General features: G+C 36.9%; 1 protein-coding gene across 6 annotated transcripts in view; it reads right to left on the reverse strand.

The window, feature by feature from the left end:
• Positions 1-24,895, reverse strand: part of JMJD1C (jumonji domain containing 1C) — a 316,168-nt gene that overhangs the window by 35,613 nt on the left and 255,660 nt on the right. For 2 of the 6 annotated variants that reach the window (XM_005226314.5, XM_059882617.1), the window contains 7 exons: positions 13,672-13,777; positions 11,311-11,435; positions 9,875-10,018; positions 9,595-9,781; positions 7,805-9,483; positions 4,868-5,040; positions 2,414-4,611 (listed from right to left, as the gene is read on the reverse strand). In XM_005226314.5, the coding sequence (XP_005226371.1) occupies positions 2,414-4,611; positions 4,868-5,040; positions 7,805-9,483; positions 9,595-9,781; positions 9,875-10,018; positions 11,311-11,435; positions 13,672-13,678 (4,513 nt within the window). In that variant the 5' untranslated portion in view covers positions 13,679-13,777. Of the gene's footprint in view, positions 1-2,413; positions 4,612-4,867; positions 5,041-7,804; positions 9,484-9,594; positions 9,782-9,874; positions 10,019-11,310; positions 11,436-13,671; positions 13,778-24,895 lie in introns of those variants that run through there. The other 4 variants (NM_001191122.1, XM_010820510.4, XM_059882619.1 and 1 more) reach the window with 4 other exon arrangements.

Below are 24,895 nucleotides of genomic sequence, written 5' to 3' on the forward strand. Positions count from 1 at the left end.
CAACCCCAATGAACATCAAAAGGACAAAGATTTAATCCACAAGGGAGATAACCCACTCAGGTTTAGAATTTATGAACTCCCAATTTAAAGAACTTCTCTACAAAGCCCAGAACAGAATCAAATCAACTCTGCCCATAATTAACAGATGGTGTTTAATAGTCACTTAATATTATTTTGGACTTGGGAATAAACGGGACTTAGAGTAGTCTGTGTTACGCTAAATGTTATTTACTATGAAGGGGAGATTTAACTAAGCCTTACAACTTGGAGGGGGAAGTGTTGATTCCAGTCTGTCTTAAAACTTACTTTGGAAACATGTAGTCACCGTCTCCAAATGAAAACAGAATATATACTTCATTAAAAGCTAATTTTATAAATTTAAGTTTAGAACAATATTGTAAGCATTAAAAGCTTGAAGATTTCCATCTCTGTTTTCTGTAAGTTTAACTACAGTATTTGAATGCTGCTGCTGTTGCTAAGTCGCTTCAGTCGTGTCTGTGCGACCTCAGAGACGGCAGCCCACCAGGCTCCCCCGTCCCTGGGATTCTCCAGGCAAGAACACTGGAGTGGGTTGCCATTTCCTTCTCCAATGCATGAAAGTGAAAAGTGAAAGTGAAGTTGCTCAGTCGTATCTGACTCTTAGCGACCCCATGGACTGCAGCCTACCAGGTTCCTCCATCCAAGGGATTTTCCAGGCAAGAGTACTGGAGTGGGGTGCCATTGCCTTACTCAACACCAAAAGAAATGTTTTGTGAAACAAAATAGGAATCACACTTACTGACCACACTAAGCCTCTTGAATTCATTAGGGAAGCAAGCAGAACACAGTAGAGAGAAAAGCAACAGGGTGTACGTTGCAATTCTCAAATGAATGGCACGTATCCTGTACCCTCTTTTGTCAACCTCCCTCTCTCTCTCTCTTCTTATACCAGCATTTCAGTCTGGCAGCCTCTCTGTCTCTAGCTGAGCTTGGTTTCCTTCGTTCTTTCACTTCTGACTGTCCTTTTCTATGGTTCCATCCTCCTGCTTTTCTCTCCTTCACTTTGCCTCTGGTTCCCATACAGGCATACAGGAAAGACCTCATTCAGAGAAAAGGCCCAAAGAAGAGCCTTTGAGCATCCAAATGTTTATGAAAGTACTTCCAGAATGTCCACATTGTCACAGATATGTCATACATTGCATGTGGATGAATACACAGCTAGTGGAACTATGAACCTCTGTCTGCATTGTGCAACATACCTAAAAAAATAAGCAAACTGAGAAAATCTACTTCTAGAGTTAAAAACGTATAGACATTTTATAGTGGCAAGTATCATTTATTCTTCCTTGGAACCACAAACAAGTTTTGAAACTTTTACTAATTATGGAAATTCTTCTTGAATTATAGAAATGTACACACAAAACCACAAAACCCCTGCTTTTCTTTAACTTCTACCCACTGTTTCGGACTACTTGAGTGAGTAACATTATTAGTTAAATAGAAGTTAATTTTCATTAGGTTTTCAATTTTGTCTCCAGATGACAGAAGGGTGAGATATGGGCCATATCCACACTATTCTGTAGTTCTCTTCTAACAGTGAGACTTAAAGGAAGTTTCTCTGAAAAGGAATTCTTTTTTCAACTATTATCTTGTTATAGGCAAATATCTAATACAGTCGTATCTTGGAGATACTGTGGGTTCAGTTTCAGGCCACCACCAAAAAGTAAAGTACACAAATTTTCCCCTTTCCCAGTGCATATAAAAGTTACATTTACACTATAAGAAAGTCTAGAGTGTGCAACAGCATTATGTCTAAAAAACAATACACATACCTTAATTTAAAAATAGTTTACTGCTTAAAAAAATAGGGTAACCATCATCTCAGCCTTCAGTGAGTTATAATCTTTTTACAATAGTAACTTCAAAGACCACTTCTTCAGATCACCAAAACAAGTATAATAACAATGGAAAAGTGTGAATTACCAAAATATGACAGACATGACGTGAGCAAATGTTGGAAAAATGGTGCCAACACTCTCCTTATACAGAGTTACCACAAACCTTCAATTTGTTAAAAAAAAAAAAAAAAAAAGACAGTATCTGCAAAGCACAGTAAAACAGGGTATGCGTGTATTAGAAATCCAGTTTTAGTGTATAGAAATGGTCAAACTTCTGAACAACTACTGAAGTACACATGGGTTTTTGCCAACATGAGTGCTATGTAAAAACATTTTTCCACAAGCCTCTTGAAAAAGAAACAGACCTTCTCATTTCCTCTTACAGGGTACTTGTGAAATGCAGAAATGCAGTCAGTGAGCACATTACTCTAGGGCAAAGGAATGAAACCGAAGATGCCTTTAAGCGCTCTAATTCTTAGACAACACTGCAAGAACATACAGCCCATTTTACTTGAGATAAATAGTAATTTACTTACCACTATTATTGTTGCTCTGCAACTTCAATTTACTTTTTTCTTTGGCACTCCTGCTGAGAATCCCATTGGGTTTTAAATCTTCTTCCATTTCACCTTTTCTCTTTTGAAGATCATTTTGCTTCTTTTTGTAAGTTGGCTTAGGTTGCCTTTTAGTCCTTTGCTCTGATTTGCTTTCACTTTCGTCCGAATCTCCACTTTCGGAGCCAGATTCATAAGTTCGTTTGGCTTTTCTTCTATTTACTTTATCATCTTTTACATATTTATCAACTATGATCTTACTATCTACACTATTTTGTAGATCATTAGATGTAGAGGCTATTAAATTGACAGAACATGGCTTAATAATTTCTGATACAGAACTCCCTGAATTTTCCATTTTATTAGTATTTTTATCTTCTTCTGAATGTCTCGTAAGCCAGGCTTTTTTCAGTTTAGTATGGTAGTTTGGTTGACTTGTCTGGGATGCTTGCCCATTTCCTACAGAGTCTGCTTTGTTTATTGTACTACAGACTACAGTGCTATCTAAGAGATGGGAGGCTGAAGACGTCTGACTTTTCGCAGCATTAGGCTCAGTCTCACTGACATTACTACTTTTATATTGAGCTGCGGCCAACGCTGCCTTGTGCTTCTTTAAATGAATAAAATCAGTTGTGCCTGAAAACCCAGAGCTGGGCTGAACAGCACTTCCTGTCTTACTGCTGGCTGGTGTAACTGGAGCTGTGATGCTGACCGTGCATTCTTGTGTTTGAGCCACTGAATGACTGACGCTTTTTGAAGAGGTACATTCTAAGGATTTAGAGGCCAAAATGGTATTTGATAATGAGTAAATTATTTCTGAACCACCCCAGCTGGAAACACCGGGGGCAGTGGCAGCAGATGTGAATGTATCCGTTTTGGTATTACACACTGTACTTACAGCAGACGTGACTGAACTGGGAACACTGCCCTGTGAGACAGCCTGAAAGTTTTTTTCGGATTTTATGTGAGCACTGTCTGAATTCACACTTGGCAGAATGACTCTTCCACTCTCTCCAGCTTCTGCTGGTTTGAGGCAATCTGTTTGATTTGCCCCAAGTGAAGATCTTTCACTAACTCGCTCTTTGGAAGCTAACTGTACTGCTGGCACGCTGTCGAGTTTCGTACTTGAAGGTGGACGCACGATGACAGACGCCATGGCAGCCTGGGACTTTCCGCTGCTTTTCTCTACACGCCATTCAGCTTTCTCTTTGCTGAGGTTATTATTAGATTTCCACATTTCTGTCAAACTCTGTTCAGAAGAACTCTTAAAACTTGCCTGAGTATCTTTTGGCTCAGGAATCAGTGTGGGAGGCTTTTGTGATTCCTGAACTTTCCCACCAGCATTTACAGGCATCACTGGAGTTAACGTTGGAGGGGAAAGGCTACTATAGCTGCTTTCCTTTCTTTCCAGGCTATGATGGATCGGCGGGTGAAATACTGGTGCTCTATGTAAAGCAGGCATACTCCGGAGTGTATTTGTAGAAGAAACTGTCAAATGAGTAGGACTCCTACAGTCATTTCTGAAAGTTGTTACTGAGTGAGAAGCAAATTGATGGGAAAGATGTTCTGGTACCTTGCCTACTAAACCTTCACTTTCTGGCTGATGTTTTATCAAAGGTGGAGGCTTTGAAAGAGATGATATAAATGAAGTCAGAGTTTGAGGATTAGCTGCTGTTGCAAGGGTATTACTCTGTTTTTCAGTGTAAATATTTGAAATCTCTTTGGATGGGTATGACCTTGGTGGTTCATTGACTACACTATTAGACAATGTAGTGAAATAGTTACTTTGAGGCAAACTGTGAGGCACTGAGTGCTTCATTTTATAAAGATCTGTTTCTATATCCTTGTCTTGTTTGATGACATGGCTCTTAGGGCTAGAAGATGACGATGCTACTCTGGAATAATTATCTCTATCACACTCAAGACCCTTGATTTTAGTCGTAAAGGGAGCAACATCAATACTTTCTTGAAGAATTCGACGGTGTTCCTCCTTATATTTGTTTAATCTCTCTCCAGTTTCCTGGGGTGGTCTCTGTAATTGATTCAATACAGGATCCACAAAATGCCTATGCAAGTGACCATCTTTTCCAGTCTGTGACCTGTTTAGATCCAGGTCATTTTTGGCTGATGTGGATGCAACAGAACGCAGTGGTTCAATGAAAGCTTTCCTCTCCAATTCTCTGTAAAGAAAATACATGAAGGTTTCTGTAAACACTTTTTCTTGTATGATACAAGTATAGCTTCTATGCATTACTATTGTATCGTAAGAGTGAAACATGACTTTGCAAGTGCTGTAATATTAAGAAAATTAGAAGGGATATAAAACCAGAATAATAATAATTATTAAGCCTAGTTTTAAGACATTTGTTTAAAATACCTATTTATAAACAATTAAGAAAAACTATAAAAGATATGTTTTAAGCACTGGTAACTTACTCTTTATGGTGATCTACTAAACATTTTGTCAGTGGCGGACTGGAATGTGCTGCGATTTTAAGAGGCCGATGAGGTTCTGCACTGGAAGGTCTGACAGGAATGTGACTAAGTAATCCAATACCATCTGCTGAGGTCACAGGGGTAGGCTGATGTAACCAAGGACTGGGAGAATTCTATTAAAAAAAAAAATCCTTCAGTTACTAGAAAAAGCTAAACACAATATCACAGTAGGCCTTTATAGTATATTCATGAAGTATGTGACTTTCAGTAAATATATTTTATGAGAAATATTGAGACAACTACCATAGTTATATGGATTTTTTCATATGATGATGAAAGTTAATCAGCATTAAAACGGTTTGGTCCAGGGGATTCCCTGGTGGTCCAGTGGTTATCTATGCTTCCATTGCAGGGGGGATGGGTTTGATCCTTGGTTGGGAAACTAATATCTATCTCACATGCCAAGAGGTGCCGGCAAAAAAAATTATTTCCAGAAATTTGTTGTTATTTACGGACTGCGGATCTTGAAGCCACTGCCTTTCCCTTACAAATGACGTACAGAGAAGCTAGCTTTTATGATTTCCTAATGTTATAACACCAAAAGACCATATTGTGACTAGTAGAAAAAGAAAACATGTTGCTAAAATACATTTCACCAGATTTCATCAGGTTTATTTGCCAATTTTTGTTGTCAAAAGTAGTTTTTCCAATGTCGTAATTCATTTAGACTGGGCACAAAAATTATATTTTCAAGGCCCATTTATACTCCATTTCACTGTAGGCATTAAACTTGGAGGTGTGGAGGTACAACAAAATTCATTTTTAATATTAACACGCAGCCTTTCTCGTAGTGAGTATCTGGTGACACTGATGTCTATGTTGAGACTTACAACTATCTAATTACATGTTTCAAGACTGCTTCTATACTATGACTCACTGAAACTCTTCCAGAACATGCTTTGTTGAGTTATACTGTATTGAGTCTGATATTGGGAAAATATAATCCTTTGGTTTTAACAAAGTGAATAAATTTGACATCTCAAAATGAGAATGTGAAAATATATCATACCAAAGATACGCTGCTATAAAATTTCTTAGACTAAAAATATATACCATAAACCTCATATAAGAAGAAAAAGTGTGTGTATATATATATATATATATATATATATATACACACACACATGATCATTCAAATATATGTGTAAAAGGTTTCAATTCTACAAGATCCAGAAATCTGAAGTTATACAGATAACAAGAGTTATTGGTATACATAAAAAAGAATACTGCACAGCTTAAAAAGGAAATCTTATTACATGCTACAAGGATGAACTTTGACAACATTATGCTACATGAAATACTGTATGAGTTCACTTTATATGAAGTATACAAAACAGACAATCATAGAAACAGAAAGTAAAGGTGGGTGTTAAGAACTAGGGGGAAAGGGAATCAATGTTTCATGGGCAGAGTTTCAGTTTTGCAAGATGAAAAAGTTCCAGAGATCTGTTGTATAGCAATGGGAATATACTTAACACTACTAAACTGTACACTTTAAAATGGTTAAATAAATTTAATGTGTGGCTTTTATCACAATAAAAATAAATTTTAAAAATGTGCTTTAGAAGATTCTAGAGGATACTTGAAGTGCATCCTGGTCCACACAAAGGATTAAGTTGTCTCTTGGAGTTTAGCAGCAATCCCCAATCTCCCATTTTTTAGAGTGGGGTTGGTAATGCCCTCAACAACCATTTCTTAGCATGAAAATTAATTTGGTTACAAAAACCACACAGCCCATGAAGGAATAAGAGCCCTGCACCACCATCTTCAGAAATACTCTGTCAGGCAGAGAGAATATCAGCCCCAGCTTCACACCCAAATATCAGGAATCTCCAACGTTAGCAGCCTTAAGAGAACAAGGGGCTTAGACAGGCATAGCTTATAGTATACATCAGTGACATACCAGCTGGGAAATACAACAATTTTTCTTTTAAGAATTACTTGGTTATACATACCAAAAGCCTTATAATTTTATATAAATTTTATATCAGAAGTTTCACTTCTAGGAATTTACCTGAGCAAAATAACTATCAGTATATACCATAATCAGTTATGAAGACACTCATTTTTCATAATAGGAATTTTAAAAACAAGTTTCCTTCTTTCAATTGGCTTTAAAAAAAAATAAAACAGGATTTTCTGAGATTTCAGCTTTACAGCTCCAAAGTTACTAAGCATCAAAACTTCCATAATCATTAGAAAAATAACTGTTTAAAAAATTCTAGCATGGGTTTCTCTGATGACTCAGTGGTAAAGAATTCACCTGCCAATGCAGGAGACAGGGGTTTGATCCCTGGTCCAGGAAGATCCCACATGCTAAGGAGCAATTAAGCCCATGAACCACAACTATTGGGCTTCCCTGGTGGCTCAGCTGGTGAGAATCAGCCTGCAACGCGGGAGACCTGGTTTCAATCTCTAGGTTGGGAAGACCCCCTGGAGAAGGGAAAGGCTTCCCACTCCAGTATTCTGGCCTGGAGAATTCCATGAACTGTATAGTCCATATGGTCGCAAAGAGTTGGACACGACTGAGTCACTCTTATTTTCACCACAACTACTGAGCCTGTGCTGTAGAGTCAGGGAGCCACAACTACTGAAGCCTGAGCACCCGTAGAGCCTGTGCCTCACCAGGAGAAGCCCCTGGAATGAGAAGCCCGCACACCGCACCTACAAAGTAGCCCCCGCTCTCCACAAAAGGCCATGCAGCAACGAAGACCCAGTACAGCCATAAATAAATAAGTAGAATTATATATATATAAAATCCTAGCACATTTTTATAGTAAGAAACCTAAAAAAAAATAATGCGATACTGAAAAAAAGCACCTGTAAATATGTTGATTAATAAATATGAGACATATGGTAAGCCACAGCTTAACTTACCCTCCTTAATGAAGGTTCAGCATTAACCGCATTTTCTGGGTGAACCCACTTAGAAGGCAGACCAAGTCCTGAGTATGCATGTGTTCCATTTGGATATTGCCAAATAATTGGATAAAGTCCAAGCTGATTATATGAAGCAGATGGATGGGCTTGTCCAAGGAGATGAGGTGACTGGTGCTGTAACAACTGTTGCTGTTGCTGGTGTGCTAATGCTAAGTGGCTCAAGCTGCTGGCATGAGCAGTCTCTAGTCGTGGGTGGCCACCAAGTAAGGAGGCAGTAGGCACTCCGGGTAACACAGTAGGAAGTAAATGAGGGTGATGAACAGAATGGTGTGGACCACTAGTCAGAGGGTGAGTGTTAATGGTAGGTAATGGAGTTTGACTGGATGATCCAGCCAGTAAGTGGGGTGCAGGAGTTAAGGCAGGATGATGGGTACCTGGATTTAAACATGTTCTATGGGATGAAGAATGAAGAGGAAAAGGATGCTGGCTTAAGAAAGGTGAAATGTGGTTAGCTCCTGTATCTGACCCAATAAGTGCAGGATCTCTGTAAACTGTAAAATGTTCATTTTTATCAATGATTAGAGGGCTTTTTGTAGTTTCTAATGTACTGCCTCTAGTAGGAACCGGGTGAAAACTGCATCTTGATAACTCATGTTCTATCTTATTTGCTGGTCTTCTTTCACCAGCAGCTTGGCTGTTCGCATAAGTGGCTTTAGACTTTACAGAATCAGGGGAATGGTTGACTTTAGGCTTAACAACTTCAGGCGAGGGATTGGATTTTGTCTTGGGAGCATCTACTGAAGTATTAAGTTTAGATTTTATAGTTTCTGGAGGTGGACTTCGCTTATGCAGCTTATCTTCTGTGACAGAAACAGCACTTAGAGAAGATAAGTAAGAGACATACTGATTTTTCTCTTTTTCCATACTCAAGTTTTCATTTCCTGAAGAAGCATTCCTTACATTTGATTGGGTTAAATCTACTTTAACTACATCACTGACCCAGTTCTGGTCAGAATCTTGGTTTCCTGTTTCCAAGTATTTTGTATTTGCAATTGAATGTTTTGAATCACTAACATTAGGATCCATTTTCTGAAGTGTTTGAAGGCCAAAGGTACTACTTGAGGTTTCCTGAGCCACCTTTTCTGTGTTAGTGTCATTTGTAATATCAATAACACATTTCGGAGTGGGCGGTCTGGATACAAACTTCTCCTTTGGTAATAATTCCATTGTGTGTGTCTTCTCTGTATTACGTTCCTGAAGAAGTAAATCACTAGAATTATGATCAGAAAGTGTGGCCTGTTCTGATGAATGGATAATCATTTTTTCTTGACGCTGAAAGTCAACAGATTTCTGTTTCTCTGTTTCTTCATGTTTTTTATCTTCCTGTATTTGATCCCAGGGATGCTGGCTATCTATTAGTGTCTCTTCTGCCTTCTCATTATTCTGAGATTTTCCTTCTTCTCCGTTTATCTTTGAAGTGTTTTTATTTTTCAACTCATTCTCTGGCTTCTGCTCTGAGGAATTATTTATTATTCTCTTATTTGAATTTTCTGAGTCACTACTCTCAGAAAAGTCTGAAACATTGTCGGTTCGCAGTCTTTTCATATTTAGTTTCTTTTCATCCTCCTCAGCTTTCCTTCTTTTGTTCATCACCTGTTTTTTACCTTTAGGATTTTCTAGGAGATTAAAAAAAAAAAAAAACAGTTTTACCTTTCATATCAATATTAAATAAGCATATTTTAAATGAATTATTTGTTCCCATGCCTTTAAAAGTTGGTGGGTCCTACCTCCTCGTGCTATATAATCATATTTTTCCTCCTTCATCTTCTCTTCATCTGGTATACTGCTATCTGAGCCCTTCCTCTTATTTGGACGAATATTTCTTTGTTGCTGGTGTGAATTCTGTTTTGGTACAGCAGTTTGGGAGTTCATTGCTGGTCTGGGACTATTTGCTTGGGCACGTGTATAATGACCCTAAAAATAATTGATAATGACTATTTACTACCTGATCCTAAGTAATTTAAGGGAAAATATTTTACCATAATCCATCACTAACAACATACATACGTGAACAGTGTTGCTATTTTGACTGGCACGAGACCTTCGCCGTGATGTAATGCCAATATTTTCACCTTTTAACAAAGAGTGAACAACATCATCTAGAAAGGTCATTTGAACCATAGAAGGATCGACATTCTGTGGTTCTAGTACCTAATCCATGACACAAAACAAGAACAAAATTAAATCCAATCAGCTAGCCAATATAATGATAGGTACAATTTCTTTACTGAATAAAGGTGTTTAGAAATCAGTTTGAGATACCTAATTTGTAAGACACTGTCAGACTACAATAAATCACCTTTAATCATTAAAGATAAAATTATCTCCCAAATGTTATGAAGGTAACTGTTTCATGTTCTAACCAAAACTTAAAAAGCAAACACATCTATTGCAGGTATACCTTGAAAAACAAGAATTAGAGGTATTCAAGAATATATTGCCAAGTCATAATATGTATTTCAAAAATAAAAAATAATTTTCAGAAAACAGCTGTAAAATAAAACAGGAAGGTAAAGCATGATGGGAATTCCCTGACACGCTAATGGTTAGGACTCCATGCTTTTACTGCCAGCTCAACCCCTGGTTGGAGAACTAGATCCTGCAAGCTGCGCAGCGTGGCCAAAAGAGAAAATAGAGCATGGGAAGCAGAAAAGGACCAAAACTGTTTAAATGAATAGTAATCTTGAGGTTAAAGAAAAAACTATTTTAAAAACTAAAGGCAATTTTGTGCTTCAGTGAGGTCAAAGTTTGTTAGCTTTTAAGGAAATAAATTATACAATTTATTTAGGATTTTGATGAAAATTTTAACCAAAGCATCTGCATTGTTTATACAGGGAGTTCTTATTTATTCAGATACCCTCCACAATCCATCCAGTCAGGAAAATGCAAATAATCTATTTTCTGGGGGGTAAATACAGTACAGCTTTAAAAGATTTGAAATTAAGAATTTAATTTCAGACTGTTGCTTAAAACTCCCTATGATTCATATCCTTAACATTCTCCATATTCACTATAAAACTTAAAGGAGTAAAACAACTCTGAAATTGAATGTAAAAAGAACTTTAGAGGACATTTAAATTTTCATTTGTGAAAAGAAACCATTTGGGAAATATCTTTTATTACTGGAGAGACAGAAAAGCTAAGACTTTAAGAAAGTTTTACCTGACTTAAGGATGAACCAAAAAAAAGACTAAACAAGAAAGTCTGATGCCTCCATTTTAGGGACTGATTTTCTCAGTGCTGAAATAAATTTGGCATCACTATCTTGCTGTAACTTCAAGTGAACTCTATGTAACATCATATAAATGTGAACTTTTTAGGATTATATGACCGCAAAAAACCTAGAGATGGAAAATAGTACCAATCTGTTGATCCACTGGGGGTGGGGAGGAATGGAGTATGTGAATTGTAAACAGTTTCTTTTCCACATCTGGACTATTTACCTGATCATTCATAACGATCATGGTGCGAGTGAAGAGATCATGATGAGTAATTATGCCAGTGAACCACTGGGTGGCAGAGTCTTGTCTATATACTCTCACTCTGTATCCATTCAAGGAGTAAGGACCTTAAAAAACACAAAACCACACATCAAACACGACTTCATGGATGAAACGAAAAGGTAATGTGGAACTTGATGTACGAGCCTTTTAGCTGCTAAAACTTTTACCATAAGCAATTACAAATTTTGATTCCTGCAACAGTTTGGAAAAGCTGCCAAAGTCTTAAAACATGCAGAAACTGTTAACTGAATTTATGACAGTAAAATGCCATACTGGTGTACTTCTGGATTAAATTCACATTGTAAGACAACAATATCTGTATGTATATGCAGGTATCTTTCAGAAAATAGGCAATGATTAAATAATAAAAGATACATGCATATATCTGTATATATTTAAATATGTCAACACAATGGAGATAAAAATGTCTTCAATTCACAGGTACTAAAATGATATCAAATATTTGAAAGTTTAAAAAGAATTGTGAGGGAGGAAAACTGGTATACTTTATTAATGATAGTATTATACATTAACAATTTACAAAATGCTTTCACGATTTATAAATTCTCATTTAATCTTCTCCAACTCTGAGGTGTTTTCCTGTTTATAAACATTAAGAAAGTGAGGTTGATAGGTTAAATAAATTTTTAAGTGAAAGAACTAGGACTGAATTTATTTTTCTGATTCCTAGGTTGATGCCTTTTCTTCTAGAATTAAGACATTTAGCACATCAATGAATGGTTTAATGTTTGCCAGTTTTTAAAAGACTATGCCAGCAACAGTCTAAATATATCAAATTAACAGATCTGTAGAAAGTATTCCATATTACTTGTAAATTAAACATATTCATACCTATAATCAGTTTTACAAAATATAGGCTTAGAATTTCTAACTATGGAAGAAATAGACTCCAAATTAGTTTTTCTGAATGGAATACTGAAAAAGCTTACAGAAAACTCCAAATACGCCAATTTGCAACTCCCATCAGGACACTACCTTAACGGTCTTGTTCTACCACCAAACACAATCTGGAGTCAGCCTCAAATAATTCTGCTTAGGATGGAATGGACTATTGCTTTCATCATTTCATCTCTAAGAATATGACAAGGAAAAAGGGTTACTTAAAAAAATAGTAGCCTGGCGTCTTCCATAAAGTGCAAAGAAAGAAAGAAGAAAAAAAGAGAGAGGTCATATCAACCAGTCAATTTGTGGACCTTTTTTGGGTCCCGGATTAAAAATAAATAAAAATCAAGTCTGTGAAAAATCAATGAAGACATTTATGAGACAAATGGAAACTTGAACCTGAGTAATCATTATTTGAGGAACTATTAATTTTCAGCACAATAATAGTATGGCATCTGTTTAAAAACAGAACCCAGCAATGTCTTAAAATTGATGGAAATAACAGTATAGATGGGGCACAATCTATCAAGATTTTATTTTATAGTCGTTGGGGCTGAGAGAGGATATTTCAGTGAACTTTTATGTGCCTATTTCTGTATATGTTTCAAATTCTCCGTATTAAAAGTTTAAAAAATATTTAGCCTAAGAAGAATGTATAAGTAGATGATTCGCTATTAAAAAAAACATTCAACGAAAGGAAGCCACAACTCTGAGATTATCTCTATTAATGCTTAAATTAAATGGCATGGAAGCTGAGGCTGAGATAAACATGGGAATTTAACAAGATTACCTTTTAAAAACAATCAACCAAACATTGATACTGCATGTCGTATTGTTCCAGTTTCAGTTCAATTTCACAAAAAGCTTATGTTTTCAATACATAGTTTTACTGACAGGAAAAGAAATCATTTAGAATCATAAAATCTCAACTGAGGACAAGCTTATATCTTACTAAAAAAAGGAAATAAAACTAAGACTAGTATTGTGGTCATTGCTGAGGAAGGCAAACTGAAATAAGCCATTTTTATCAGATACCAACAGCATTCTTCAAAGGAAATCAACTGTGGCTCTGGGCAATCCTCCACAGAAAACAATGCTTCCTTCTCCAGGAAGGACACACCTACAGCGTCCGTAATACGGAAATTTTCCTATCAACAAAACACCTGTGTGGTCAGAATTTTATTCCAGGCATTTAGCTCAAATTAGTAAACTAGCAAAGTTATCAACTTCCTATTGAAATTATTCTGATTTTGCTATTATTTTCTGGGGCCTGTATATAATTGAAAATATTAGACTGGGTCTTCTATTTATACTGCATGTAACTAAACAACCAAAAGCAAACAAGAAATTGCCCAGTTCAAAAAACAAAAAAATTAATGCATAACTCAAAACAGTTACCTTGCATAAAAATCTCCTGAACCTTTTGTTCCTTTACCCAGACTTTCACTTCTTCCTGAAGTTGCGGGTTGTCCCTGAGAACTGGGTTTAGGCTGTCTATGTCGTCCTAGAATTATAGATTAAGAGAAAGGTCCATGTTACGCTGTCCTAACATTAATGTTACCAACCTTCCCTCCTATGTGTTCTAAGGACTGAAGAAAATTCCTTTATCTAAATGTATGCAAAAATGCAAATTCATAAGTTATAGTTCATTAGCAGTAACATAACAACAGAGCCTAAGAAATAAATCCATGGTAAGATTTGATCTTTGACAAGAATGTCTTAAGGAAAAATTTGAAACGTACTAATGTGTTCTCTAACTGTAAGCCTTATATAAGTCACCTTTTTAAGGGTTTCACTGTTAGAAGCAATATACAAACCAAATAGGTTCAGGTCATCTAAGGTTGGTAGCAAACAAATCAAACTGAGTATTTTGGGAAGCAATACATACATACATAGATGAGTTGTCCTCTCCCCACTATACCTAAAACATTAGGTTCAAACAAGTCATTATTTGACAAGACAACCACTGTCTTGATCTAAACACCATCAAATTCAGTTCTACTCCAACTCATCTGACCAGTAACTTCACCGATGAAAGTTTTATTTTTTCAAGCCAGTGTCAAAGCATCCAGGCAATTTAAATTACATTATTGATGATATTATCCTCATAACAGGGTGGATCTAGACACAGAAACAACCGGCTCTCTCCTTGGAGTGAATCACACAGTCACATGGTTTCCCACAATCTGCTGGCCTCCCGATGGACTCTCTGACATTCTGTTCTCTCTCAAAGCACTTCTGCTGCTCCTGCATGTGAGACCAGTGGCAGGGGCCCTAGAGTAGAGCTGGAAGAACAGAGCAGCACTGTCAATCTGGCGGCCCTTTTCAAAGTGGACGAGCAGATCATGGGAACCAGTGAACAGAAAGGTGCTACAAGAGGAAAATTCTATCTGGTGATAAAAATAATTCAGCTGTTTGGAAAAGCCAAAAAGGGGCTGAAGAGTACAGAGAATCCCTAATGAGGCAGGTCATACTTCATGCTTTAACGCTCATCCACGTAGAGCACTTTTCTTCTCACCTCATCACTGCTTTAAGGGACCACTCTGCATTTCTCGAATGATACTGTGGTAAACACTGATATTTTGTTTATACCCAGTGCACACCAACAAACAAAACTGTAAGACCTTTACACTTATCACCGTTGCTCTCCTTGGAAAATATACAAAAATGCTGCTTCACAGGAGAAGCAAATACTGGAGTGGAGAGATGTCACACAAAAAAGTAGGTAAAATCTGTCATGGGGGCGATGGGGGAAGCCCAGCCCATGACCTGTCTTCCCTTTTGTAAAGAAACTTCCTAACACTCCCTTTTCTCCACTCCACTTTAATAATACACTGCGCACTGTGTGAATCTCATTACCTGAGTAACAGAAAGTATCATGGGGAGTGTAGACGCTAACCCTCTTGATGCACACGAGGTGACAGTGAAGTCCATGACAGATAAAACACAGGAAACTTTCTGTTTCCCAAGGAAAACAATGACCATTTCCAGACAGTTCCGACAGATACCAAGTTATTTCTCACTTTATCTTCCATACACAGATCCAAACTTAACTCCTTGGAGTCAAACACTAATCATTTTCCTAAATGATGGTCCTTCAAGTGTTTGAGTTATGGTTTTATGTTTCCACAGCTTGAGTTTTGTTTCAATGCCTATCTTTATCATAATCGTTCTTCTTACTCTTATTCTAGACATTTAACTGGCATGAAAACGATGAGTACATAGAAAATTCACACAATTACATGGGTATCACAGCTGACTTACATGAAATTTACGTTTAGGGTTCTGCTGCCAAGCCTTTCTATTTTGGGGAGGGGAATGGTATAAATTGCTATTAAAGCAGCACTGCCAATGTTTTGTAGACAAGTACAGGTAGGATTTATAAAATCAGTTTCCTATACAGAAATTTTTAAAATTAAAACTACTGACATGTAAGTTTTGCTCAATATTTATGTTTTATTTATTCAACAGGTTAGGCTTCCCTGGTGGCTCAGCTGTAAAGAATCCATCTGACAATGCAGAAGACTCATGCTGGATGTCCTGGAGGAGGAAATGGCAACTCACTGCAGTATTCTTGCCTGGAAAATCCCTTGGACAGAGGAGCCTTGGTGGGCTACAGTCCACGGGGTTGCAAAAGTGTCGGTCACAACTTAGTGACTAAACCTTTTTTTTTTTAATTCAACAGACTGAAAAAAAGAGCTACGTTTCCAAAATCATTAGACAGCAGTTATCGTCTCAATAACGACCCATTCATTTCTAGGGAAAAAAAAGTATACTATTAAAAGTTGATAGTATCAGTCTGGAGAAGGCAATGGCACCCCACTCCAGTACTCTTGCCTGGAAAATCCCATGGACGGAGGAGCCTGGTGGGCTACCGTCCATGGGGTCGCTAAGAGTTGGACACGACTGAGCGACTTCACTTTCACTTTTCACTTTCATGCACTGGAGAAGGAAATGGCAACCCACTGCAGTGTTCTTGCCTAGAGAATCCTGGGGACTGGAGAGCCTAGTGAGCTGCCGTCTCTGGGGTTACGCAGAGTCGGACACGACTGAAGCGACTTAGCAGCAGCAGCATCAGTCTACTTACTCACATAACCTTATGTAAGTTCAAATTTCTATGTATCAATTTCCTCAGCATTTTAAGCAGGGTTACTAATATCTCTTTTCCTATTAACAAGTATGTTTTTACAATAATTTAAAAAATTTTCAGAAATTAGTCTTAACACATTCAATTCTAATTTAACCATGGTACTGACATGCCATTTACATATTTATGAGTTAATTATGAAACTAATTAAAACCCATGAAAATTATCCCAATACACGCCTGACTATGATAGTCATATTGCTGCTGGAATCTTTCTCTACATATAGTGCTTTGTAAGTTAGAGGCATTTTCATTGTTCTTCAAATTCTTATAGCCTGGTTTCAGTTTTGATCCTCAGATGCACATGATTACATTTTTTTTAGCCTTCTGTCTTGTCACCAACCATTCCCACTTGATGCGAATATATCTGGGGAAAAGGCCACATGATCTTTCTTACTCCACTCAATGCCTAAGGACATCCTGCTTCCTTTACTTGCATCCCACAGACGACTTCCCTTCTCCTATTCACTGCACCAACTCTCTCTGGAGTTGATGAGATTATGTTTATCTCCCTATGTACTCTACCTATCCTGAATGGTATGTCATTGTCTTTGCCTTTAAAATCCTTTCCCTTCCTCTCTTTAAATAATGATGGGGCTAAATTATACCCAAAGCTTGCCACCTGATGTGAAGAATTGACTCATTGGAAAACACCATGTGCTGGGAAAGATTGAAGGCAGGAGGAGAAGGGGACAACAGAGGATGAGATGGTTGGATGGCATCACCGACTCGATAGGAGTCTGAGCAAGCTCCAGGAGTTGGTGATGGACAGGGAAGCCTGGCATGCTGTAGTCCATGGGGCAAAGAGTTGGACACGACTGAGTGACTGAACTGAATGTAAGCTCCTACAGAGCAGGGACAGTGTTTTCTGTATGTTCTCTATTGTGCTTGAAAGTGAAAGTGAAGTCGTTCAGTCCTGTCCAACTCTTTTCAACCCCATGGACACCAGGCTCTGTCCAAGGGATTTTCTAGGCAAGAGTACTGGAGTGGGTTGCCATTTCCTTCTCCAGAGAATCTTCCCGACCCAGAGATCGAACCCAGGTCTCCCGCATTGTAGACAGACGCTTTACCATCTGAGCCACCAGGGAAATCCCTATGACAGTGGGAGGCAGTCAGTCTTGATGCTAAGAGTGAGAAACTGAAATCTTCCCCCACCCCAAAAAGAGGCACTTCTGTAGAACTGTAGTCATCATTACCATTTTAAAGAGGCTCACAAAAGAACAAAAGATCAAATCTTGTTAAGAGTTTTAGCAGGTTGCCAAATGAAGTTTCTCCCCCCATTTATTGACCTAATGTTGTGAGAGTATAAAAAGAAAAAATGAGATACAAGGCTATAATGCAGACTCACAGAGAAGGGCACCATAATCATAGATTACTAATAAATATTCACTATCTTTGACAGAATGGAACTAACAAATTCAGCTCTGCCTTGAGCTTTTCATTAACTGCAATTACCCCCCAACAATTTCATATTATATAACTAAAGTAACATGTATTCATTAATCTCCTCTCCCCAGATAATGAAGGAATAGCACTCTCTGTGAATCTTCTTCATAAACTCCATCCAGTGTATTAATTACACAAATTACAACCTCCAGCAAACGACTAATGGGAAAACAAAAAATCAGTGCAACAAGATCTGTTGTACTAGAAATTTATATAGAAAATATGGGAAAGTTCTAAATAATGCCTTAAGTGAAGTTCTGGACTATTTATTTATTGCTCACTTGTGTGCTGTTACTTTCCTCCTTTTGAAAAGACAGAAGTTAGATTTAATTGAGTATTAGTGACACCTTAATGTAAATAATAAAAAAGAAAAATAGCTAACAAGATTGTGCATTTACCATGGCAGATACTATGGATGCTTTCCAAACCTATGAATTTTTGTAGAGCTGAGATTATTATGCCCCTTTACATGTTATACACAGAGAGGTCCATGGTTACAGTCAGGATGTGATGGAGAGAGCTTGAATCTAATTCTGTGACTCTAAACCCCAGCCTCTTCACTTATTCTGTTTTCTCATGAACTAGTATAACAAAAAGGCATAAATAATAGACTATTTACTGTCACTGCCATTCAAAATCTGACACATTTCTTTCATTATATGGAAGAGAGGAATGGAATAGAGGAAAGATATTAAGATATTAAGTCACAATGGGTTAAAAACAAAGAATTCAACATTAGGTGGAAGTTATCTTTCTATACAACCTTATATTGGCCATGTGAATTTCTGCATATAGAAACAGTCTAACACTCATCAAACAGAAAAGACTTAGGATGTTAAATTCATGCCATCTTATAACAAGAAAGGATAAAAGAAAGAGAAGACAATCACTTTGGCAATGTGACATAATCATGATCTACAAATTCTCAAATGCTGTATTTTTAGGTAAACATTACCCTGAATTACAATGAGATGATCAAAACACACATGTATTCCTCATGAATACAGAAGAATATGATGACATTAAAAAGCATCATTTTAAAAGCTAAAATCAAAAAAATAAAAAAAAATAAAAGCTAAAATCAGGTTGGAATATCTACTCTGACAGTAAGACTACTGCACTAACCTAATTTTTGTGCAATTCTCTGCTTCATCCCAGTTCAAAGGGAAACAATAAATATTTTACTAATGGGAAAACTAAGATCACAGCACTAAAATTTTCATATATGCCTGGCTAGGTTTACAAAACAGCAATAACACCAAAGTGCTCAAAGGATATATAACACATGTTCTAAGATAATAAAGAAACAGTTTGTCATACCATAACAGTGCTCCCTACTATTTCAACAAATATTTCCCTTATGTTACACATCCTCTAGATTTAAATACTGACCAAAGAGCCAGCAGAGCCATGAAACAGGTAACAGTACACCAGTTCTAAGTTTCTATCAATATGACTGAGTTGACTGGCTTAACAATTTTAAGAGATTTGCTCTAAAGTCTTAACTGATGACGTTCATTTTAGGATACAAGAAATACAGGGACAGTTCTTAGAAAGGTATAGTCTTTCAAGATTGAACCCGGAAGAAAGAGAAAATATAAATACACCAATCACAAGCACTGAAATTGAAACTGTGATTAAAAATCTCCCAACAAACAAAAGTTCAGGACCTGATAGCTTAACTAGCAAATTTGTATCAAACATTTAGAGAAGAGTTAAAACCTATTCTTCTGAAACTGTTCCAAAAAATTGGAGAGGAAGGAAAACTTCCTCATTTTATGAGGCTCCCATTGCCCTGATACCAAAACCAGAAAAAGATAACACACACAAAAGAAAACTACAGGCCAATATCAGTGATGAACATAGATGCAAAAATCCTCAACAAAACACTGGCAAATTGTATTCAACACTACATTAAAAAGCTCATACACCATTGATCTAGTGGGATTCATCCCAGGGATGCAAGGATTTTTCAATATCTGCAAATCAATCACTGTTATACACCATATCTACAAATTGAAAAATAAGAAATATAAAACTGGAGCAGCTTCTCTCCCTTTGGACAATTTTCAATGGAGAATGACCTAAGGCCTGCTTTCAAACTTATACTGAGTGTGCCTTAGTAACAGAATTTTTTTTCCTCTTGCAATAAAGTCCCTGACCTTTGTGATGACATCTTAAATCCAATTATATTACATAAATTCCCCTATAAAAATCATACCTGACTGTATTTTATAAGAGTTATCATAAAAGAAACTGTATCTTGAATGTCAGATTGGGTAATTGAACATGCTTTGCAACATCACTTTGCCACAGTCATAATTTAAATTCATGCTTCAGCAAAACTACAAATGCTTGTCCTTAGATCCCTGAGGTTGCTAGCCAACAATGAATAACATGAATGATAGGTTCATATAGATCAAGAGTGACATCAACTGCTATTATTGCCAGTTCCTGTATAACTTATAAAAGAACCCAATTTGTTAATAAGGCTCTACTGAAATTGGAAATCTGTTAAGTCTGAGAGTTACTACAGAGGTCTTCAGAAAGCACAACTGTCTAACCATCTGCAATTTAATTAAATGCAGCTACCACTGAGGGCTTCCATATATCTTCCTGATCTAAAGCAAGAGTTGGCAAACTTTTCCCCTAAAGGGCCAAGAGTAAACACATTAGGCTTTGCAGATTATACCATCCCTGTCTCAACGACTCAACTCTGCTACTATAGGGCCCAGAGCAGCCAAACAATACCATAAACAATATGTAACTGAATGGGCATGGCTGCATTTCAATAAGGTTTATTTACTGGCATTATATGAAATTAGAATTTCACAGATTGATCAGTGTCATGACATTCTTTTGAGTCTTTTCCCAACTATTTAGAAATGTGAAAGGCCTTATAAAAAACAGGAAGGAGGTTTGATTTGACCTGCGGTCACTCTGCCTACCCATGATTTAAAAGAACACATAAACTACTAGTATAAACCAAAATTTAAAACTTCTCATCAAGGCAATGCAGTTCAATGGCAAACAGACTGCAAACTGTTTCCATAAATGTCTGCATATTCATCAGGATAGAAAAACAAACCAATTACCAAAATCTTTTCATTATTAAAGAAAGAATATTTTAAGACAAGTCATTTTTTTAAGGCTTTCACAAGTAAAACAATTTCCCGGGTACATTCCTGCACTCTCTGAATATAATAGTGTACTTGATTTCAGTGTAGAAAAGTTATCCATTTTGAAAGATAAGATTCAATCCTTTGGGTCAATAAGAATTATATACAGAGGTCAGTACTATGCACTTCTCTGGACTCCAGAGTAGGGTAAAAATAGGAACATGTATTAAAAAAGAAGAAATTTCCCAAAATTTATCCTATGGTTCATATATCTTAAGACTGCAAAATGAGTGTTTTCTCCATAAGATAATTTAATATAATCTCATTTATACTGTCTCCTAAGGAACACAGATACTCATTCAAAACAAACAAACAAAAAACAGGGGAGAGGAAGAAACAAACAGGGAGACAAAGAAATCTTAATTTCTTTGCTTCTCTACTTCCTCCAAGGGCTGACCATGTGACAACTCTGAAAAGAAAGTGATTAGGGTTAAGAGGAAGAAAACACATCACCACACGCTGTCACAAAATTATCTCAAAATACTACTGGGAGCAATGACCAACATATTTCAAATATTTTACCTGATATTTTCTATTACATAAGGTGAACGCTAAACTGTTTCTAAAATGTCTGACTCTTTGGCACCCCATGGACTATACATATACAGTCCATGGAATTCTCTAAGCCACAATACTGGAGTGGGTAGTCTTTCCCTCTCCAGGGGATCTCCCCAACCCAGGAACTAAACCCAGGTCTCACACACTGCAGGTGGATTCTTCACCAGCTGAACCACAAGCAAAGCCCCAAATCTTTCTAACATAATTCTAAATCTTGTATTGCCAATTTTGGTGACTTCTTTACAACATATATGATAAAACCTAAAAATTTCCAGATTCTTAATCACTGTTAAAAGTTTAAGTTTTAGGCAAAATTTAAATTGTTATAGTTTATTTAGGATTTATATGATTCACTGCATATAAACCACACATCAATATTTTTAGAGTCAAGAGCACTGGACTCATTACTTATATACACTACATAAAACCTCTGGAAGACAAAATTCTCGCTTACCATCATTCAAGAATTACCAAATTTAAATGTATTCCAGTTCTTCTGTCAATCAGATTGGAAAATGTAAAAAGTTTATGACACCATTCATGGGAGAGAAAACTTTTTCTGAAAGGCATTTGGACTACACATCCTATCTGAAATAATGAATGTTTCTGCAATTCATTTCAGCTCACAAGAAATTGTGGGAAAATAAGTTAATGATGTCAGTATGACAAAGAGGTAATGTTCATTCCTTGAGTTGAGCTATTTCAAATCCTAAAAGATGATGCTGTGAAAGTGCTGCACTCAATATGCCAGCAAATTTGGAAAACTCAGCAGTAGCCACAGGACTGGAAAAAGTCAGTTTTCATTCCAATCCCAAAGAAAGGCAATGCCAAAGAATGCTCAAACTGCGCAACTGCACTCATCTCACACGCTAGCAAAGTAATGCTCAAAATTCTCCAAGCTAGGCTTCAACAGTATGTGAACCATGAAATTCCAGATGTTCAAGCTGGATTTAGGAAAGGCAGAGGAACCAGAGATCAAATTGTCAACATCCTCTGGATCATCGAAAAAGCAACTGAGTTCCAGAAAAACATCTATTTCTCCTTTATTGACTATGCCAAAGCCTTTGACTCTGTGAATCACCACAAACTGTGGAAAATTCTGAAAGAGATGGGAATACCAGACCACCTGACCTGCCTCCTGAGAAATCTGTATGCAGGTCAAGAAGCAACAGTTACAACTGGAGATGGAACAACAACTGGTGTCAAATTGGGAAAGGAGTACATCAAGGCTGTATATTGTTACCCTGCTTATTTAACTTATATATAGAGTACATCATGCGAAATGCCAGGCTGGATGAAGCACAAGCTGAAATCAAGATTGCTGGGAGAAATATCAATAACCTCAGATGTGCAGATGACACCACCCTTATGGTAGAAAGCAATGAAGAACTAAAGGGCCTCTTGATGAAAGTAAAAGAGGAGAGGGAAAAAATTGGCTTAAAACGCAACATTCAGAAAACTAAAATCATAGCATCTGGTCCCATCACTTCATGGCAAATAGATGGGGCAACAATGGAAACAGTGATTGATTTTATTTTGGGGGGCTCCAAAATCACTGCAGATGGTGACTGTGGCCATGAAATTAAAAGACGCTTACTCCTTGGAAGAAAAGCTATACCAAACCTGACGGCATATTAAAAAGCAGAGACATTACGTTGCCAACAAAGGTCCATCTAGTCAAAGCTATGGTTCTTCCAGTAGTCAGGTATGGATGTGAGAGTTGGACTGTAAAGAAAGCTGAGCGCTGAAGAATTGATGCTTTTGAACTGTGGTGTTGGAGAAGACTCTTGAGAGTATCTTGGACTGCAAGGATATCCAACCAGTCTATCCAAAAGGAAATCAGTCCTGAATTTTCATTTCAAGGACTGATGCTGAAACTCCAATACTTTGGCCACCTGATGCAAAGAACTGACTCGCTGGAAAAGACCCTGATGCTGGGAAAGACTGAAGGCAGGAAAAGGGGACGACAGGGGATGAGATGGTTGGATGGCATCACCGACTCAATGGACATGAGTTTGAGCAAGCTCCAGGTGATGTTGGTAATGGACAGGGAAGCCTAGAGGGCTGCAGTCCATGGGGTCTTGAAGACTTGGACACGACTGAGTAACTGAACTGAACTGTATCTTCTTTTAGTCTGCTTTCAACTCCATAATCCAGCAATCTCAAGTCTTCCTTATACAATCTTAATATCAAGCAAACTTCCTCTTACCTCTAAAGTACTGTATTTGCCTAACTTAATTAGAAATTTGTCATTTTAAAGTCTACTATTTTTATATGATTATTATTCTATGTGCTAGTACTCTCTTAAAAAATTTACATAAGCTTTGAACAACATACTCCCATGCTATTTCTCAAAATCTTCATCACTGTACAACATGGTTTTCCATAGTTTTAGTATCTTCAACTACATACTCTTCTACCCAACATTTAGCTTTTTAGTAATCTAAGGAAATAAATGAATAACAAATCAAATTAATGCATGTATATGGAGAGTCTAGGTATTTTAAAACAGAAAAGTTTTTTTTTTCAGTTGATCATATACTCATATAAATTATATAATTATAAACTCAAACTGAGTGACACAGAAGGAAGCTAATGATAGAAAAAAATTAATTTAAAAACTTCACCACATAATTTTTAAAGACAATCATATAATTTTGTATATAATTTAAACAATAGATAATTAAGTCCTGTCTATATATAATTTTATAATCCCTGGTTGATTTTGGTTAATTTAGATGAGTGGTATCCTACAGTTTCAATACAGCTTAAATATATCCTAAATTAGGAAAAAGAAATGGCAACCCACTCCAGTATTCTTGCCTAGAGAATCCCATGGACAGAGCTGGACACGACTGAAGTGACTTAGCATGCTTGAATGCATTGGAGAAGGAAATGGCCACCCACTCCAGTGTCCTTGCCTGGAGAATCCCAGGGACGGAGGAGCCTGGTGGGCTGCCGTCTATGCAGTCGCACAGAGTTGGAAACGACTGAAGCGACTTAGCAGCAGCAGCATATCCTAAACTGACTGTATATGATTAATGGGACGAATTTTTTCTCAGCCTTTAAAAAGTATCTATTTAATAAGCATGTTCACTTAACAGTATAAGCAATTTTTAAAAAATCTTAAATTTTGATTGACAGATGAGATTAATACTTCACAAATATTAACATCATTTAATCCTAACAAATTCCTTGGTAGTCTGGTATTATTCTCTCCATTTTACAGATGAAACAAATTCAAGCATTAAGTAATTTACCCCAAATCACATGGCTAGAAGGCACATTAGCAA

This window comes from Bos taurus, chromosome 28 (genome assembly GCF_002263795.3).
Source record: "Bos taurus isolate L1 Dominette 01449 registration number 42190680 breed Hereford chromosome 28, ARS-UCD2.0, whole genome shotgun sequence".
In the NCBI taxonomy this organism is placed as follows: Eukaryota; Metazoa; Chordata; class Mammalia; order Artiodactyla; family Bovidae; genus Bos; species Bos taurus.